This window comes from Rhinopithecus roxellana, chromosome 8, assembly GCF_007565055.1.
Source record: "Rhinopithecus roxellana isolate Shanxi Qingling chromosome 8, ASM756505v1, whole genome shotgun sequence".
Lineage (NCBI taxonomy): Eukaryota > Metazoa > Chordata > Mammalia > Primates > Cercopithecidae > Rhinopithecus > Rhinopithecus roxellana.
The window spans coordinates 49,703,429-49,723,657 of record NC_044556.1 but is presented as its reverse complement, the minus strand read 5'-3'; the positions used below and the strand labels follow the sequence as shown (position 1 = coordinate 49,723,657).

Genomic DNA, 20,229 nt, shown 5'->3' with positions numbered 1-20,229 from the left:
CCTTCAGTCAAGTGGGGGCGGGGACGAGCTAGGTCCCATGCCAATCACCAGTGACGGGGCGGGAGCTGGAGGGCTACTACTCCGCCATAGGCAAATTATTGAGGAGGGTGGAGATTCTGAGAACCAATTGCAAAGAGAAAAAGCGTATCCTCTGAAAGGCAGACGCCTAGCTTGGGCGCGTCTTTGGGAGTCCTGTGGCAAGCACCAGAAAGCGGGCCAGAATCCTGGGGCGGGGCTTGAAGAAAAAAATGGGCCTAGATGCAAGACTGGGGAGAATTGCAGACAGAGTACAGATCATTTTGTCCTACCATTTCATTTTACAGATTGTAGGTGAGGAAACTGTGGCTCAGAGAAGTAATTTGACTTGTCCAACATCACATGCAATTGGTGGTGGAGCTAAGGCAAGAAAGATACTGACATTTAATGAACATAAACTATGCAATGTACTGTAATGCATGTCTTATTTACAATCACAATCACTAGATTTTATTATTTTAGGGATAAGGAAACAGATGCTGAGGGAGGCTAGATAAATTGCCCAAAATTAAATAGCTAAGAGATGGCAAAGTGGAATTCAGAGTTTAAGCATAGGTTTTCTGATTCCCAATATTTTTTATCTATTTACTATGCCACATTGTTGGGTAAATTTCTGATTTCACTTATTCTAAGTAGGGGAAGGGAATAAGAGATAGTGGGATGGGCAAGTCTTTTTGCCTTCCATTAGAGTGAGAAAGAGTTAGGATACATGCAGAAACTTAGAAAACTGAGAAGTCCAGTTGGGGGAATTAAGAAAATTACCTTTGTTGGTATAACATGTCAGACTGGGTTCCTCTGATTACTTTGCACACACACACACTTGCACACATGCACACACACACACGCACACATTCTACATACCCTTTATCATGTGGTCACTGGGCCATTTTTACTTAGGTGAGATTATATTAACTGCTTCCCGCCATCTCTCCTACAGTGGCTCAGAAATCAAAGATGGGGAAATAGAGGCCAGAAGTAGAAGAAAATAGAAGAAACACACTTGGTGAAATGAAAATTAGACCCTGACTAAAAACTGTGAGTGGTCAAGAAATAGGAAGTTTGAAAAAAAGACAGTTAATCTACTGGGATATATCTGCTGATGATGGAGGGAGGAACTCTTTGTAGGAATCTTGATTCAAGGTTGGACATAGAGGAAACTGGTGGAAATGAAATCCTGTCGAATGTCTTAAAACCTTTAGGACACAGGACACTTGCCTTTTCTCTATAGAAAAGTTGGTTTCTTGGAAAGAAGGTGGCTGGAATGGCTAAGTATCCCTTGGATAATTATAGCTATAAGTTAGTATTACCCTCCCTCCCCACTCCTCATTCCCCATACCCACACCTCCAGGCAGAAGTGACAAAACAGAGACTTCTGAACACATTTATTTGATATGTCAAGTGGAGAGAGGAGTGATTTAGGGTTTCTCCCCACTTCTACCCGTGGGGGTGTTCATAAGCTCAGACAGACAGAAGAGCAGTTTAGAGCCCATGACCCACCCCCTGGGAAAATGAGACAATCTGTTGTAGTTGTTGGAGGAACAGGGTGGGAATAAAAAGCAGGAAGTTGAGAAGTGAAGTTGAGAGCAGTAAGGACAGCAGCAGAACATAGGCTGGGGTTGCTGCAGGAACCCCCAAGAAGAGTGAAAAAGATATCCTGAAAAGTGGTTAGGGTTGGAAGTGGGGTGTGAATAAGGAGCCAGGCCTGGAGAAAGAAGCAAGACCTGGAGAATGGGCTGGGATGTTCATGTAGAGAGCAGAGTATGCAAAATCATGATAGGCTGTGTTGCAGGGCATACATGGAAAGCGAGGGATTGCTTCTGCAGGAGGGCAAAGACATGGGAGACTGACCGTAAATAAAGGTTCCCTACTGCTTCTGCTTCTGAACAAATGCAAGAGAGTTTGGGACCCTAGCCCTATCTGTTTATTGATGTGCTGTGCCCGCAGGTACACAGGTAATCCCATATGCATGTGAAATGGCCAGGGCATGAATACATGTGTCTATATACCCAGTAAATAGATTACTTATTCTTTCTTGCTAATAAGAGTACTGTGCTTATGGACACATGTTTAACCATGTGTGGGTGCACTGTGCACCCATGAGCACATGCAAGAGATCCCTATGTTCGTGGTGTGTGTGTGAGCTGGTTCTCCCACCTATCCCATTAAGGTCCTAATCCCCACCCTCCTTGGTTCCTCTCACTTCTCTCAGCGCCCTGGCTCCCCAGGCCCACCTAGACTCTGGAAGCCCCCTAGCAGGCGGATCTGCTCAGTCTGCATGGAGTGGCGTCTCACCAATTTGCGCTTGGTCCTGGGGGAGCCTGGCGCTCCGGCATAAGGAGGGGCAGGCAACGAAGGCGCCCGACCTCCGGGTTGAGGGCGAATGTCAGGGATGGGAGGGTGGGGACTGACGTTGAGAGGGGGCAGGAAACCCGGCCGCGTTTGCGAGATGTGGTCCAGGAGCAACGTCCCCGAGCCCCTCCGCTCCAGCAGCCCCGGACTCCGCCTCCGTCCGCTTAGCGGAGATACTGCCCCTGGCAGACTCTCCTGGGACTGGCGCGGAGAGGGAGCTGAGCCGGCTGGAGGGAGGGTCAACGGGGAGGCGCTGTATCGGCGGCGCTCCAGGGATAGGCGACTGGACTCAGGCGAGTCAGGGCAAAGATGTCCGGGAGTGTCGAGCTCCACTGGCTCCATGCGGCTCAGTTTCTGCCTCAGCCCTGAAGGGGGACCAGACTCCTGAGCTTCTGGGGCTGTGTTTCGGCGAGAGAGAGGACCCCCGCTAGTCACTTTCTCCGCCCATGGGGGCGGGTCCTCAGGGCCTTCGGTGCTGTGACGTCGGGAAAGACGGGGTCGACCGGTCAGGGTCAGGCCATTGAATTCGGCAGTCAAGCGCTCGATCCCCGGTCTTCCTTCGGTGGGTGGGACTGGTTGAGGAGGGGCCACTAGGCCCCAGGGCTCGGAGTTGAGCCTTTTGAGTGGTTTGGGGGGATGGCGTGGTGGTTTGGGGAGCGGCTCGGAAGGGGATGGGTCATCGGGGGGCTTAGGAAGAGGGAATTCAAATACGTCCCGCTTCTCCTCTTCTTCCTGGGCGCGAGGGGATAACATCCCACGCCCTCCTCCTCCTGCGGTCTGCAGCTGGATTTCCGAAGGCGACGTGCAGATCCCCGGGCTAAGAGGAGCGGGAGCAGGGTCCTCCACCCCTGGGGATGGTGGAGAATTGAGATACTGCCTGGTCTTCTTGGTGCCCGAGGGCGAGGTATCGGTGGTGATGATGATGACCTCCGTGCCCTTGGCCTTGCAGGCGTCCAGCAGTGTGGCAAGGGTCTCGCGGTCCCCGCGGTCCAGGGCGTGGACAAGAGCCGAGGCGCCCGCGTGATCTCGGACTGAGGGGTCTGCGCCGTGGGCAAGGAGCAGCGAGGCCACCGCAGCGCCCCCACCCCCGGCGCAAGCGTGCATGAGCGCCGTGCGCCCTAAGCGGTCTGCGATGTTGGGGTCCGCGCCTTGCTCCAGGAGGTAGCGTACCATGCGTGCCTTGTTCTGGGGGTCGTCGTAGCGGGCCCGACAGGCTGCCATTAGCGCAGTCTCCCCCTGCGCATCACCCTCATTCACGTAGGCGCCTCCCTCCAGAAGCAAACGGGCCAAGCGTAGCTTACCCTGACCCACCGCCCGAAGAAGAGCGTGGCCCTCGGTGTGCAACATAGCTGCGGCTGGGGTGAGGGCACAGATGGAGCTGGGACTGAGACCTGCCGAGGATGGCTAGGGGTATGGAGTGGGGGGTGGGGGGTGGCTGACAGAGGCCTGAGGTCTCAGTGACGAAGCCGATCCCTGCAAGAGAGACATCTTATTGATAGATTCGGCAGGGAAACTGAGGCACCGATGCAGGAACCCAGCGTGGGGTGGGGGAGATCTTCACGGCATACAGTCCTTCCTCTAACTCATGCCTTTAGCCGGCCCTTCCCCCGCAGCGCATGCCTGAGGAGGTGGGAAGGGTGCACACGCACTGAAGGACTAGGGCGCGTGCAAATGCGTTCGTGCACGCGCAGGGATGTCCGCACCCCCACCCTCACCCCATGGCTTATCAGACCTTTCCTCTATCCCCCTTTTCTTATCCACACTTGGGATCCCCCTTTCTAGGATGCTGAACGCCACCCACCTACATACATGCACCCTACAAGTCACACATGTATTCTCATTCCTAACCTCTTTTAGCTTGCCACAACCCCAAAAATTGAGTGGGGGGAGGGAAGTAGCCTGCATTTGAGCCCTAAAATGGGTGGAGGGAGAATTGGGGGGTTCTTTTGCCCCTGCGATGTTCCCCATCACTCCTTGCTCTTTCCCCTCCCAGGCTGTGCGCCCAGATAGATACCTGAATGTCCGCAGAATCTCCTCCTGGCCAAGATTGGGGCCGTGGCCACGGGGCAGCCGAGGTGGCGGAGCCAGGTTCCTGGGGGCCCGCATGGTGTGGAGGGGGGGCACCCGGATTCCCTTGGTGTCAGTATCTGCGCCCCAGCGCCGGATCCTCGTCCCTCCTCCCGGAGCGCCCCGGGCACAGCGCCGGCTCGGGAGGAGAGAAGCTGGGGGGGGGGGGGGGGGGCGGAGCTCTGCTGTGCTATTTATAGCCTAGTCTCTGCGGGTGGGGGCGTCGGGCACCAAACTGCTCCCCCACTCATGCACACATAAACCCTCAAAAACCTAGAAGCTCCAATCCTGACTTCCTTTTCTTAGCCGACCTCCCCTCAGCCCCAACAAACCTAAGTGTTCCTTAGGGGACTCCTCCACGACCCAGACAGGGACCATCATCATCCAGATTCTTCGCTGAGCTTCAGCAGATCCCCATTCTCGGCACTTGGTGTGTTATGCGCTCCTGTGCGCCAGACCTGACCTACCACGCACGGCACATGGCACACCGTGCAAGAAAGGTGTAGACAGGCTTTTTGGATCCACAGCCGGTGTCCATACTGTGCAAAGAGAGGCAAGAGATGTGGCTTTCTTCCTGTAGTTTAATTGTGAAGGAGACACGGTCCAGCCTGGAGTCAGACACAGATACACCCCTGCCCCATCTCTCAAAAACGGAACACCCATCGCAGAGAAACTTGGACCTCAGCTCCCTTATATAGACCTAGATAAATATGAGGAAGGTGGATATGGGGGCACTTTTAGACAGGGCAAGGGACATTCCCAGGTGCCTCCACGCCGTATTATTGTGGGCAGGGAGATAGGAAAGGGGCAGGAAGAAGAGCGAACCTTGTAATACACTCTGTCACATTGCACCTCTTTGATCTCAGTCTTGCTTAGTCGTCTTATTTTTTCCATCTTGCTTGAAGATCTCTCTCTGAAATGCTCCTTATATCTTCTCTCTTCCTATCTGTCTATTGGTCTCTCACACTGTCTCTGCCTCTCCTTGCCACCTGCCCTGTCTCCATGGTTACCATAGCTTCCATCCACATATTTTAGGAATGAGTGTGTGTCCAGCTGGAAGACACCAAGGAAAGTGGGAGAAGAAGAAAAATCCTAAGGATTTAAAAAGTTCACTCAGGGTCCTGAGCTAATTCGGAGGCTGGAGGGCCCCCAGATGCAAGATACTGAAAATAATGTTCCCAGGTATGGGAGAGAGAGAAATATTTGTGGGAAGCTACCCATTTTTACTAGTTATTTCTTGGACACGTGTCAACTATGTGCCATGTGCTTTACATACACTATTTTCAATCCTCACAACTCTGTAAGATAGGAACTATTACCTTCTTGTTACAGATGAGGAAACAGACTTCATAAGTTTAAGCAAGTTCTCCAAAGTTTCACAGCTATATTTCTGTCCTATGGCAAAGACTGGGCGCTTGCCACTACACCTACAGCCTCCCAGTTTACAGGTCATTTTCTCTTACATCTGGGATGTTCTTCTTGACTAACTGCTAGACTTCATCTCCATTCTGAACCCTTTCTCCCTTGTTTCTGTTTTCTGCGAAAATAGCACTCCTCCTTCCACGCTGCTCGCCTTCCCAAGGAGCGCGCAGGAACTGGAAGGTAGTGGAAAATGCAGAAAAGGCTGGGCTTCTGCCCTGTCTCCCCAACTCTGGTACTCTGATCCCAGATCCTTCCTTTCTCAAACCCTCTGCCCACCTTCTCACAGACACGGCAGCAACCCACAGAAAAACATTTTTAGAAAAGAAGTATCCATTGGTGGTGCTGGAGAGAGGCAGTGTATGATTGAAAGGAAGGCTGGAGTAATGGAGAGACCAAGCTGTGAAGCTAGAGTCACAAAGAGACTGATCCCTAAAGAGCAGCTTTCACAGGGGTTCATTTCTCCATAGGCCCTTTCCTCTTTTGGCCTCCCTGTAGGGGCTCCCTCAACACGGTCCCTCGATGAGATACGAGTGTCACGTTCCCTTGGTGAACTCTTGCCGGCCAGTGGCTCCTTCATCTGGAGTGAGACCGCAAATAAGTGACCCTAGATGATTCTGCAACCCCCATCTCTCTCTGCGACCCGCTTCGCAAGCTTGGGTTCCGGGCTTACTCGCTCCCTCCCTCCTTCTCTTCCTAGGCTTCAAGAGGGCGGACTTCCCTCCTCAGCTTCTCCTGCATTGGCCGAGAAAACTCACCAATAGGGAGCTCCGGGAGGCGGGCCTAGAAAGCCACCCACTCGAGGAAGCCCAGTACATTTCAAGTTGGCCGCGGCGTGGGCTCCGCGTGGGGAGGGGCAGCAGGTAAGGCTCCAATCTGGTGGCTCTGACCTGGTTCGGTCCCACACTTGCCGAACTTGTTCATCCCGGCCAGGCTGCGAAATAGACTACGCTTTCCGTCAGGTTATTGGATCAGCCCCCTTGTGGCTCCCTCCCCTTTCTCCCCCGGGCTCCCATTTCTGTATTGATTGTATACTAGAGAATGGTAGTTTTCTATCGCGAACGGGGAGAGACATTAAAGCAGAAAACGGGACAGCCTCTTGTACCTCTCTTTGCTATAGCATCAACTTCCTCCCAATCTATTAATATTATCCCAAGAGCCTGACAAACTCCTGTTATCTATGAAGACTAGCTGAAATGCTACCTGTAGTTTTCCTGGGCTGCCTTTCTTGCAAAATGAATTGTTCCCCCGTCTGACGATAGCATTTTGTGTATACCTTTATTGGGACACTTAGTGCGCTCTCTCTAATGACTCTATGCCTTTTAGAATAGAAGGTTTTGTAGGACAGGTGCCAGTAGTTAATATATAGTGCCCAATAAACGTTAGTTAAATAGAATTGATTTTTGGCAACTTGCACTCTTTTTGGGGAGGCAGAATTTAAACTCCTAACATAAAAATAAAAATAATAATAATAATAATAATAATAATAATAATAATAAAATAAACTCCTAACATAACTAGGGAACAATAAAAGACAATACAGTATGTAATTAAGAGCCATTAAATTAGTGGTTCATAATATTAGTGTTTCATAATTGTTTCTGCAATCTAGAGAAGGAAGAAAGCAAGGAGAACTGGAATGGTGAGGGGAGGCTTTATGGATCACAAGGTCTCAAGTTTGGAAAGGCCCATAGAAATAATGTATTTATTCATTCATTCAACAAATATTTATTGAGCACCTACTATATGCGAGACACAATGCTAAATCATGCTGATCACAGGGAATCTTCTACTAGAGCCATGCATCCTTCTTACAAACCCTATTTAGTAAATTGTTACCCAGCTTCTATGTAAACATCTTTAGTAAGGAAACTCTTGTCTCTCTTGTAGGTCATTCCATGTTTTGATATCTGTTCTTTAGTCAATATCCAACAGATATTCTAAATAAGAACTATATAGCTAAAGGAAATGCATTCTACACTTCCACTGTAAACGGGAAATCTGGCTGGGCACGGTGGCTCACGCCTGTAATCCCAGCACTTTGGGAGGCTGAGGCAGGCAGATCACCTGAGGTCGGGAGTTGGAGACCAGCCTGACCAACATGGAGAAACTCCGTCTGTACTAAAAATACAAAAATTAGCTGGGCGTGTTGGCGCATGGCTGTAATCCCAGCTACTGGGGAGACTGAGGCAGGAGAATCATTTGAACCCGGGAGGCAGAGTTTGCAGTGAGCCGAAATCGCACCATTGCACTCCAGCCTGGGCAACAAGAGCAAAACTCCGTTTCAAAAAAAAAAAGATGGAAATCTGTCCTTTTACAGTGGAATTGGTAGCATTCTTAAAAGCAAGCCATTTCTAGCTGGGCGTGGTGACTCATGCCTGTAATTCCAGCACTTTGGGAGGCTGAGATGGGCAGATCACTTTAGCCCAGGAGTTCAAGACCAGCCTAGGCAACGTGACAAAACTCTGTCTCTACAAAAACTACCAAAAAAAAAAAAAAAAGAAAGAAAGAAAAAGAAAAAAATAGCCAAGCATTGTGGCTCAGGCCTGTAGTTCCAACTGCTCAGGAGGCTGAGGTGGGGGGTTGCTTCAGCTGGGGAAGTCGAGGCTGCAATGAGCCAAGATTGCCACTGCACTTCAGCCTAAACGACAGAGCAAGAACCTGTCTCAAAAACAAAAACAAACAAACAAAAAAAAAAAAAACAAAAAGAGGCCGGGTGTGATGGCTTACACCTGTAATCCCAGCACTTTGGGAGGCCGAGGCAGGTGGATCATGAGGTCAGGAATTTCAGACCAGCCTGGCCAACATGGCAAAACCCCGTCTCTACTAAAAATACAAAAATTAGCCAAGTGTGATGGTGGGTGCCTGTAATCCCAGCTACTCGGGAGGCTGAGGCAGGAGAATTGCTTGAACCCGTAAGGTGGAGGCTGTGGTGAGCCGAAATCACACCATTGCACTCCAGGCTGGGTGACAGAGCAAGATTCTGTCCCCCCTCAAAAAAAAAAAGATACACAACTCTCTGCACTAAAAAAATTTCAAAAAAACCTCATCCCTCAAATTAACCATTGTTAATTTTTGGTGCATATCTTTCTTTAACAGCTTTTTAATTCATATGTGTGTATGTATTTCTGACAGAAGATTACCTTCTACATATATTTAATATTTTTTTCACCAACTAATCTCTTGTGAATTTTGAATTGCTACTTGATTTTTGTTTTAGCTTTTTGTTTTGAGACAGGGTCTCTCTCTGTCACCCAGGGTGAGTGCAGTGGCATGATCATGGCTCACTGAATCCTCTATCTCCCGGGCTGAAGCGATCCTTCCACCTCAGTCTCCCAGGTAGCTGAGACTACTGGCATGTGCCACCATGCCTGTTGAATTTTTTTTATTTTTTGTAGCGATGGGGTCTCACTATGTTGCCCAGGCTGGACTCAAACTCCTGGACTTAAGTAGTCATCCCATCTCAGCCTCCCAGAGTGCTGGGATTACACAAAGGTGTGAACCACCACACCCAGCCTCGAGTTTTTTTTTGTTTTTGTTTTTGTTTTAATTAATAGATTATATATTTTAGAAGTTTCAGACTTACAGAAAAATTTAGCAGATAGTGCCAAGAGTTCCCATTTGTCCCAGTGCACAGTTTCCCCTATTAACATTGTAGATTGGCTGACCGTGGTGGCTCACGCCTGTAATCCCAGCACTTTGGGAGGCTGAGGCGGGTGGATCACGAGGTCAGGAGTTCGAGACCAACCTGGCCAAGACAAGACGGTAAAACCCCGTCTCTACTAAAAATACAAAAACAAATTAGCTGGGCGAGGTGGCGGGCTCCTGTAATCCCAGCTACTCGGGAGGCTGAGGCAGGAGAATCACTTGAACCCGGGAGGCGGAGGTTGCAGTGAGCCGAGACTGCGCCACTGCACTCCAGCCTGCGCGACAAAGCAAGACTCTGTCTCAAAAAAAAAAAAAAAAAAAAAAAAAAATGCCAGGCGCAGTGGCTCACGCCTGTAATCCAGCACTTTGGGAGGCCGAGGCGGACGGATCACCTGGTCAGGAGGTGGGGACCAGCCTGACCAACGTGGAGAAACCCCCTCTCTACTAAAAAAAGTATAAAATTAGCCAGGCGTGGTGGCGCATGCCTGTAATCCCAGTTACTCAGGAGGCTGAAGCAGGAGAATCACTTGAACCCGGGAGGCGGAGGTTGCGGTGAGCCAAGATCGCTCCATTGCACTCCAGCCTGGGCAACAAGAGTGAAACTCCATTTCCAAAAAAATAAAAATAAAGTAGATTAGTATATTTGTTACAATTAATGAATGAATACTGATACATTATTAACTAAGGTTCATACTTGATTGACATTACTTTGGTTTTTAGCTATTGCTCTTTTTCTGTACATGGATCTCATTTAGGATTCCACATTATATTTAGTTGTCACGTCTCCTTACGCTCCTCTTAAGTGTGACGGGTTTCTCAGACTTTACTGTTTTTGATGACTGACAGTTTTGAGGAGTTGGGTATATTGTAGGATGCTTTTCTGCTGGAATTTGTCTGATGTTTTTCTCTTTATTAGCCTGGGGTTATGGATTTTTAGGAGGAGGATCACAGAGGTGAAGTACCATTGTATCGTATAATATTAAGGGCACATACCGGGAACATGACTTATGAGTATTGATGCTGACCTTGGTCATCTGGTTGAAGTAGTGTTTTTCTGGTCTCTCCACTGTAAAGATATTTCTCCTGATTTCCTAAATTATACTGAATGAGGGCTGGGCGCAGTGGCTCACGCCTGTAATCCCAGCACTTTGGGAGGCTGAGGCAGGCGGATCACGAGATCAGGAGTTCAAGACCAGACTGACCAACATGGTGAAACCCTGTCTCTACTAAAAGTACAAAAATTAGCCGGACATAGTGGCATACGCCTGTAATCCCAGCTACTCAGGAGGCTGAGGCAGGAGGATCACTTGCACCTGGGAGGCAGAGATTGCAGTGAGCTGAGATTGTGCCACTGCACTCCAGCCTGGGTGACAGAGCAAGACTCTGTCACAAAAACAAAAAACAAAAAACATATATATATATATTTCCTATACACAGTCCACACATAAGAAGTGGGAAGTTATAGCCGGTGCAGTGACTCAAGCCTTAATCCTAGCACTTTGGGAGGCCAAGGCGGGTGGATCACCTGAGGTCAGGAGTTCGAGACCAGCCTGACCAACATGGAGAAACCCCATCTCTACTAAAAATACAAAATTAGCCAGGTGTGGTGGCACATGCCTGTAATTCCAGCTACTTGGGAGGCTGAGGCAGGAGAATCGCTTGAACCCGGGAGGTGGAGGTTGCAGTGAGCCGAGATCGCGCCATTGTACTCCAGCCTGGGCAATAAGAGCGAAACTCCGTCTCAAAAAAAAAAAAAGTGGGCCGGGCACGGTGGCTCAAGCCTGTAATCCCAGCACTTTGGGAGGCCGAGGCGGGCGGATCACGAGGTCAGGAAATCGAGACCATCCTGGCTAACATGGTGAAACCCCGTCTTTACTAAAAATACAAAAAATTAGCCGGGCGTGGTGGCGGGCGCCTGTAGTCCCAGCTACTCGGAGGCTGAGGCGGGAGAATGGCATGAACCCGGGAGGTGGAACTTGCAGTGAGCCGAGATCACGCCACTGCACTCCAGCCTGGGCGACACAGTGAGGCTCCGTCTCAAAAAAAAAAAAAAAAAAAAGTGGGGAGTTATGCTCCCCTTCTCCCTTTTAGGATAGTGTGTCTACATATTCTATTTGGAATTCTACATGAGAGATTTGTCTTTTCTCCTCCATATAAATAAGTTCAGTCATTTATTTATATCACTATGGACTCACAGATATTTATCTTATACTTTGGGGTTATAATCTAATACTGCTTTACTTACTTTGTTCCTCAAATTGTTTCAGCTTTGACCATTGGGAGCTTTTTCAGTTGGCTCTTATTTCCCTTTGACATGACCTCATCAATATGTTTATTTTTTTCTTTTTTTCTGCTTTTTGTTTGTTTTTTGTTTGTTTGAGACAGAGTCTCTACTCTGCCACCCAGGCTGGAGTACAGTGGCACAATTATGAGTCACTGCAGCATCAACCTGCCTGGCTCAAGCGACCCTTCCCAGTAGCTGTGACCACAGGTGCATGCCATCATGCCTGGCTAATTTTTGTACTTTTTGTAAAGACGGGGTTTTGCCCTGTTGTCCAGACTGGTCTCAAACTCCAAGGGCTCAAGTGATCTGCCCACTCCAGCCTCTCAGAGTACTGGGATTATAGGAATGAGCCACTGCACCCAGCTAACCCCATCAATAGGTGAGTGTGGTTGTTGTTTTGAGCACTTTCTTACTTTTTGGCACCTCAAGATGCTCTAGACTCATCCTGTGTGTTTCCTACCCTGTCCTAGAATCAGCTAGTAGTCCAGGGAGCCCTGGTTCCTTTTATTGGAAAATTGTATTAGAAACCAAGATCTGGGTGCTAGGTGTGCTTATTGCTACTGGGATATCATTTCTCTCAAGTTTTCTTTTCATCTGGTGATTTTAATCCCCCATCCTAGCTGCCTCTGACTGGTTCCTCAGGATTGATGATAAGAGACAGAGTGAAAATTCAGTAGAAGGAGAAACTTTGCATTCATCATTGTTGATCACAGTGGAATATACTGTCTTGGGGGAGAATGGATACCATCGCTTTAGGGAAATGCCACCAAAAGCTGAATAGCAATTCACAAAGTAGGGTCAGGGGTGGTGACTCACACCTGTAATCCCAGCACTTTGGGAAGCCCAAGCAGGTGGATCACTTGTGTCCAGGAGTTCGAGACCAGCCTGGGTGACATGGCGAAACCCCCGTCTCTACAAAAAATACAAAAATTAGCCGGGCTTGGTGGCACATGCCTGTAGTCCCAGCTACTCAGGAGGCTGAGGCAGGAGGATCACTTGAACCTTGGAGGTGTAGGTTGCAGCGAGCCAAGATTGCACCACTGCACTCCAGCCTGGGCAACAGAGTGAGACTCTGTCTCAAAAAAAAAAAAAAAAAGACACACATACACCAAACAACAACAAAACAATTTACAGAGTGAAGTCCTGGACTGGGAGGGATTTAGACTAGATGACCTCTAAGGGTCCTCCGAATTCTAAGATTCTGTGCTTCCAAGTGGTGTTTAAAAAGATCAATCTGGGCCGGGCGCAGTGGCTCAAGCCTGTAATCCCAGCACTTTGGGAGGCCGAGACGGGCGGATCACAAGGTCAGGAGATCGAGACCATCCTGGCGAACACGGTGAAACCCCGTCTCTACTAAAAAAATACAAAAAACTAGCCGGGCGAGGTGGCGGGCGCCTGTAGTCCCAGCTACTCGGGAGGCTGAGGCAGGAGAATGGCGTAAACCCGGGAGGCGGAGCTTGCAGTGAGCTGAGATCCGGCCACTGCACTCCAGCCTGGGCGACAGAGCGAGACTCCGTCTCAAAAAAAAAAAAAAAAAAAAAAAAAAGTTCAATCTGGCCTCTCGTGGTGGCTCATGCCTGTAATCCCAGCACTTTGGGAGGCCGAGACACTTGGATCACTTGACATAATGAAATCCCATCTCTTAAAAAAAAAAACAAAAACCAGGCCGGGCACGGTGGCTCAAGCCTGTAATCCCAGCACTTTGGGAGGCCGAGACGGGCGGATCACGAGGTCAGGAGATCAAAACCATCCTGGCTAACACGGTGAAACCCCGTCTCTACTAAAAATACAAAAACCTAGCCGGGCGAGGTGGCGGACGCCTGTAGTCCCAGCTACTCGGGAGGCTGAGGCAGGAGAATGGCGGGAACCCAGGAGGCGGAGCTTGCAGTGAGCTGAGATCCGGCCACTGCACTCCAGCCTGGGCGACAGAGCAAGACTCCGTCTCAAAAAAAAACAAAAAAAAAAAAAAAAAAACAAAGAGCCAGGCATGCTGGCACACACCTGTAGCTCCAGCTACTTGGGAGGCTAAGGCAGGAGGATCACCTGAGCCCAGGAGGTTGAGGCTGCAGTGAACCATGATCACACCACTGCACTCCAGCCTGGGTGACAGAAAGAGACCCTGTCTAAAATAAAATATAAAATAAATAAAATAAAATAAAATTTGATTGTAATGTCTCTTTTCCCCTGGTTGACAATGAAATTGATGACTCATGCCTGTGCTCCCACAGTGCCTGACACTATCTTTTTCTTGGTAGACGATTAATAAATGTTTCGCTGAATGCATTTCTTTGGATTGAATTGGGGCCTGGTCAGGTTTGGAAGACCAGAGATAGAAAGAATTCAAAGGTTATACGTATAAATGCAGTTAGTGGCTGGGCATAGTGGCTCATGCCTGTAATCTCAGCACTTTGGGAGGCTGAGGCAGGAGGATCACTTGAGCCCAGGGGTTCGAGGCTAGAGTGAGCTGTGATTGCACCATTGCACTCAAGCCTAGGTGACAGAGTATCTCTAAAAATAAAAATAAATAAATGCAGATAGGAATAAACATCAAATTGTCTTAGGGATGTAGAGTTTTGTCCAAGGGTCTAAGCACTTTCTCCTTTGTGCTAAACTATATTGTAATTATCTGACCTGTTTGGGGGACCATGTCTCATTCATGTGTATGTTTCCAGAAATTCTCTCTCTGACACTGTGCCTTCTCAGTCAAAATTTGTTGATGACATTGACTTTTTATGTCCCAGCAATAAAAGATTGAATGTCTTGTACCTCCTTGGCTTCCTGTCCATTCTACTACATTTCTTTTTCTCTTTGTTTTTGTCTTTATCAGGTTTTTTCACTGGATCTCTGAACACCCAGGCCCCCTCCACCATGGCCAGCCGGGGTGGGGGCCGGGGTCGTGGCCGGGGCCAGTTGACCTTCAACATGGAGGCCGTGGGCATTGGGAAAGGAGATACTTTGCCCCCACCCACCCTGCAGCCTTCTCCACTCTTCCCTGTGAGTCTCTCCACTTCCTTCCCAGACTCTCATGTGCCCCTGGCTGACTGTACATGATTCTGAATTCTTCCTAGACCATCATAAAACCATCCTCACGTTGGCCCTCTCTGTCTCTATACTCCCAATGCACAAGGGAGGTTTTGCAGTCAAAGCAGTGTCCACCTTTACTTCTCCCCAGCTTTCAAAATGATATGTTACTCTCCCCATTCTCTTTCAGCCCTCTGCTCAGTGGGATATTAGATTAAATTGGGAGGAGGGGTCTTCCTAAATTTGTACTAGCATTTTCTCCCTGAACAGACCACTGCCCCTGCCTCTTTAGCCTTTGGAGTTCCGCCCAGTACCTTTGCCCTCAGGAGAGGAAGGGGAATATGTCCTGGCACTGAAGCAGGAGCTACGAGGAGCCATGAGGCAGCTCCCCTACTTCATCCGGCCAGCTGTCCCCAAGAGAGGTCAGTTGGAATGCTAGCATCATATTCTGAGTCCCTTCCATGGGGAGCGCCCTGTGCTCAGCACCACTAGGGGCTGGAGAGGCACAGGAAGCATACTCTCTGACTGGGGAGATCATAATAGTTACTCCTGCATCTGAAATGCATTATAGTATTCATGGTTTGTTTTGAGTCTCATGATAGTTTTGGGACAGCGGGAGGTTAAATATTAAAATCCCATTTCTTGTGTGTAGGTGGGGGGATGTATTTTCTAAAAATTTATATATTTTTTATTTTTTTGTAAAATAGAGATGGGGTGTCCTTATGTTGCCCAGGCTGGTCTTGAACTTCTGGGCTCAAGAGATTCTTTTGCCTTGGCCTCCCAAAGTGCTGGGATTACAGGCATGAGCCACTGTGCCCAGCAAAATTTTTAACAATCTGGATATTAAAAGCACCAACCAACAACAGAATACTGAAATCCTGGTTTCTTATTCCCTAGCATACTTTCCACTGCACCACACTATTTCTTAATACAGCCATGCCTTTGAAGTAAGGGACAGTAAAAAAAAAAAAGTCATCATGGCCGGGTGTGGTGGCTCACGCCTGTAATGGCCAGCACTTTGGGAGGCTGACATGGGTGGATCACTTGAGGCCAGGAGTTTGAGGCCAGCCTAGCCAATATGGCGAAACCCTGTCTCTACTAAAAATATAAAAATTAGCCGGGCACAGTGGTGTGAGCCTGTAGTCTCAGCTATTCAGGAGGCTGAGGCACGAGAATTGCTTGAACCTGGGAGGTGGAGGTTGCAGTGAGCTGAGATCTCGCCACTGTACTCTAGCCTGGATGACACAACAAGGCTCTGTCTCAAAAAAAAAAAAAAAAAAAAAAAAAAAAAAAAAAAAAAAAACTGGCCAGGTGTGGTGGCTCACACCTATAATCCCAGCACTTTAGGAGGCTGAGGTGGGCAGATCACGAGGTCAGGAGTTCGAGACCATCTTGGCCAACATAGTGAAATCCCATCTGTACAAAAAAAAAAATACAAAAAATTAGCCAGGCCTGGTGGCAGGTGCCTGTAATCCCAGCTACTTGGGAAGCTGAGGCAAGGAGAATTCCTTGAACCTGGGAAGTGGAGGTTGAAGTGGACCGAGATTGTGCCACTGCACTCCAACCCTGGGCGACAGTATGAGACTCCATCTGAAAAAAAAAAAAAAAAATTCATAATTTTGGGTGGAAAAGAAACAGGTTAGAAGAGTGATAAGGGGCCAGGCGCAGTGGCTCACGCCTGTAATCCCAGCACTTTGGGAGGGCGAGGTGGGTGGATCACAAGGTCAGGAGATTGAGACCATCCTGGCCAACATGGTGAAACCCTGTCTCTACTAAAAATACAAAAATTAGCTGGGCGTGGTGATGTGCGCCTGTAGTCCCAGCTACTCAGGAGGCTGAAGCAGGAGAATCACTTGAACCTGGGAGGTGGAGGTTGCAGTAAGCTGAGATTGCACCACTGCACTCCAGCCTGAGCGACAGAGCAGGACTCTGTCTCAAAAAAAAAAAAGGGATAAGGTCCTCACTGAAGCTGACCCCCTGGGCTCTGAGTTTGGGGTAAGGAAACAGATAATTCCTGAGTATTGAGAGGGCTGGACTCTCAGGAACAGTCCTGTTCTGGGTCTCAAGGGATAAAACTTTGACCCTTCCACCCCTCAGATGTGGAGCGTTATTCAGACAAATACCAGATGTCAGGTCCGATTGACAATGCCATCGATTGGAACCCTGGTAGGTGACGGGCCCTTTCATTGACTGCCTTTCTTTCAAATGCATGAGATGCTTCAAGCCATTTCCACCTTGCCCATGTCCCCACCCCATTCCCTGATCCAGCATCTGCAAGCTAGAGCCTTAGTTATGTTCCAAAACACTCTCCGATTTTACCTGAAAAAGGTATTAAATAGTTCCCACTACTCAGGAGATATCTAAGCCACAGTTTTGTTCTGAACAACTTTGACCCAGCCCCTTCCTTCCTCTCCTTTAAAACCCTCAATCCCCCTTTAAAACCAGTCATTATTCACTGGAGACCCCAGGCAGGGTCCTATTGACATTTACATTCCTACTATTACCAGATTGGCGGCGTCTACCCCGGGAGCTAAAGATCCGAGTGCGGAAGCTACAGAAGGAACGTAAGTGTATCTGGAAAAAGGAGGGAGAAGAGAGGTTTCCTTCATCAGCCTGAGGGCCAAGGCTGCTGCTGGTCTCTCCTTCCATCCCAGTTCCTATACCCAATCTACCAAGTGTTGTTGCTAGATGTCATAGTGGCCACATGAGGGCAGCAGAGTGACATGTTCTTTGCATGGGGATGTATAAAGCTGGCAAAATTTGCTTTCTGATGGTTCACCTTTTGATCCCCCCACCAGGGATTACAATTCTGCTCCCCAAGAGGCCCCCTAAGACCACAGAAGATAAGGAGGAAACAATACAGAAACTAGAGGTGAGGAGGAGGTGTGCATAGAGACCTTCTGAGCCCTGGATCCATTCCCTCTCTCTTGACCCATGTGTGCCTCAATTTTTCCCTTCTGTGAACTGAACCTGAGTTTCTATTCCTATTCATCCCCACATAAGACCCTGGAGAAGAAGGAAGAAGAAGTAACTTCAGAGGAGGATGAGGAGAAGGAAGAAGAAGAAGAGAAGGAAGAGGAGGAAGAAGAAGAGTATGATGAAGAAGAACATGAAGAGGTGAAGGGGACTCCTTCCACCTTAGTCCCCCTCCCTTTACCCCAGAAACTCTGAGGGTCTCAACTCTTTATACTAGGGATGCTTTCCTCAGAGGGTTGGCATGCCAACAGAGATAGTGCCCCCCAGGGTAGGGGCTTCCCTCTACTCCCTCTGCCCACTTCTCCAAACTACAGCTGGAAGAGATGTCTCAGGCCTGGAATGGTGTGACTGGGAGGAAAGGGGTCTGGTACACGGGAAGGAAGGTGAATGCCAAATTGACGTTTACTTTTTTTTTTTTTTTTTTCCATTTCAGGAAACTGATTACATCATGTCATATTTTGACAATGGAGAGGACTTTGGGGGTGACAGTGATGACAATATGGACGAGGCTATATACTGAAGAAGATCTCTGGACCCTTGTGCCTTTCTTGAGGATACAGAGAGTAACTGTCCCTGTTATTTGGTTTTTTGGACAAGCAAATCATTTGGTCAGAGTTCACATAACCTGTCTGGTCCCTGGAGGTGGGAATGGAGGATGATGACAATTTATTTTCTACGCTTCCCCTCCTTCCATGTTTGTATCACCTCCGCTATCTTGGGGAAAGTGCAAAGGACAGATATCTCAATTGTATGAAGGGAGAAAGGAGAATTGAAAGAAGAACTGGGGTTGTTAGAGCTGAGATAACTGTACACATACCCCTGCCCAATTTGTATAGCTCTTTGTGGAGATAATTAGGGATGGGAGCAGTCTGAAGGAGTAAGCCTGGTTTTATACTTTTAAATAAAGTGTTTTTATCTGTCTCTGTTATGGGTGAGGCCTGGTGATAGAGGGCTGGAGGAATGAAGGAAATGATTAACTAAGCAGGGTCTGGTGTGACACACTGGAGGGTTACAGCCCGCTTGTCCTTTGTCCCTTCCCTTCTACCCCCATGGTGGGATACATATTCACAATCTAGCCCCGCCAAGGAATATTCAAGGCCTCATCTGTAGGGCAATGCAGAGTAAGTTGTAGAGAAGAACAGTCTGTGCCCCCTGCAGACCAGCTGACTTCTGAGCCTCTGGTCCTAAGGCCACAAGGACATGATTGTGTCTGTTCACACATGTTCACAAGGACACAGACCCTGTCTTTCCCACACTTGACCTTGATCTTGTCCTTATTTACAAAAAAATGGTTACAGCAATTTTTGTAGGGAAAGTCAAGAAAACCAGGTATGAGGAGGGAGGAGGAGCTGACTTATCCACCATACTCCCTCCTCTTCCAGACCCTGGAGACGCCACTTTGAAAGGTATGCCTGTGCAGAGTGAGCCCCCCTAAATATCCTATTCTCCAGTTACAGAAACCAGTGTGTGACTGAGTTGCAGTTTCTCTTTTGGTTCTTCCCTTTGTGAAATTTAGTTAGCCTTTCTCACTCCCTTTCTTTGGGGGAAGGGAGGTAGGCGGTGTTGTTTTACAGGAAGTAAGGAGGGTGGGGAGGAAGGGAGTGACTTAGGGACACTCACGGATCTGAGAGATGCTTTCTCGCCCACAGAGCTCTCCCTTGGGTGAGGTCACTTTCCGAGGCTCTGATTGGCTTCTGAGGAAGCCTTAGATGAGCTGATTGGTTCCAGCCACTTGACATGCAACAGTCACGGGCAAGCTGCGTGTCCAGAATAGGAACTGAATAAGGAAGCATGCTATCATAGCAACTCTACTGAGCATTTGAAAGCCGTAAGATGGGATATAGAAGAACCTTCAAAACATTCCCCAACTGCATTCAGGCAGGCCGACTGAATTCCCTACAGCATCAAGTGATGGAGACTGGCAATCTAAGGTTGAATATGTTTGACTCCATTGTAAAGAATGAAGAAAGAGTGTGACTGCATTGAGAGAAACCACCTTAAAAGCCTAGTTTGGGTGTGTTAGTTAGTGTTTACATAGAAGCAGTGGCAGGCGCCATGGCTCAAACTTGTAATCCCAGAAGTTTGGAAGACTGAGGCAGGAGGATTGCTTGAAGCCAGGAGTTTAAGACCAGTCTAGGCAACAAAGCGAGTCCCTGTCTCTACAACAAAAATATTTAAAAATCTTTCAAATAGCTGAGCGTGGTGGCACTCCCCAGTAGTCCCAGCTACTAGGGAGGCTGAGGCAGGAGGATCCCTTGAGCCCTGTAGTTTGAGGCTGTGGTGAGCTATATGATTGCACCACTGTGCTGCAGCCTGGGCAACAAAGCAAGAACCCGTCTCAAAGAAAAGTAAAGTAGAAGCAGCGAAGGAAACAGGAATACAAGCAGAACATTCCAGAGTCATTGAGCAATTATGATGATTGATGTGTT

General features: G+C 48.5%; 2 protein-coding genes across 2 annotated transcripts; one reads left to right on the top strand and one right to left on the bottom strand.

Moving 5' to 3' along the window:
- Positions 1 to 1,403: 1,403 nt before the first annotated feature.
- ANKRD34A (ankyrin repeat domain 34A) lies at positions 1,404 to 4,851 on the bottom strand. The gene is made up of 3 exons (XM_010374435.2): positions 4,785 to 4,851; positions 4,400 to 4,607; positions 1,404 to 3,858 (listed from the first exon to the last, which is right to left on the bottom strand). The coding sequence occupies exon 3, from the start codon at positions 3,730 to 3,732 to the stop codon at positions 2,242 to 2,244; it is 1,491 nt and encodes a 496-aa protein (XP_010372737.1). The 5' UTR covers positions 3,733 to 3,858; positions 4,400 to 4,607; positions 4,785 to 4,851; the 3' UTR covers positions 1,404 to 2,241.
- Positions 4,852 to 6,600: 1,749 nt separating this feature from the next.
- POLR3GL (RNA polymerase III subunit G like) lies at positions 6,601 to 18,721 on the top strand. Its single transcript, XM_010374434.2, has 8 exons — positions 6,601 to 6,734; positions 14,631 to 14,797; positions 15,117 to 15,246; positions 16,922 to 16,990; positions 17,332 to 17,388; positions 17,623 to 17,696; positions 17,828 to 17,941; positions 18,234 to 18,721. Exons 2-8 carry the CDS (start codon positions 14,672 to 14,674, stop codon positions 18,318 to 18,320), a joined length of 657 nt encoding a protein of 218 aa, XP_010372736.1. The 5' UTR covers positions 6,601 to 6,734; positions 14,631 to 14,671; the 3' UTR covers positions 18,321 to 18,721.
- Positions 18,722 to 20,229: the final 1,508 nt, after the last annotated feature.

What these genes read in the sequence shown, in the direction of transcription:
- ANKRD34A (XM_010374435.2), bottom strand. Translation starts at nt 3,732, where the DNA reads ATGTTGCACACCGAGGGCCACGCTCTTCTTCGGGCGGTGGGTCAGGGT.
- POLR3GL (XM_010374434.2), top strand. Translation starts at nt 14,672, where the DNA reads ATGGCCAGCCGGGGTGGGGGCCGGGGTCGTGGCCGGGGCCAGTTGACC. An exon ending in AGCCTTCTCCACTCTTCCCT is followed by an intron (nt 14,798 to 15,116) that starts GTGAGTCTCTCC and finishes CTGCCTCTTTAG; the next exon opens with CCTTTGGAGTTCCGCCCAGT. An exon ending in GCCAGCTGTCCCCAAGAGAG is followed by an intron (nt 15,247 to 16,921) that starts GTCAGTTGGAAT and finishes TCCACCCCTCAG; the next exon opens with ATGTGGAGCGTTATTCAGAC.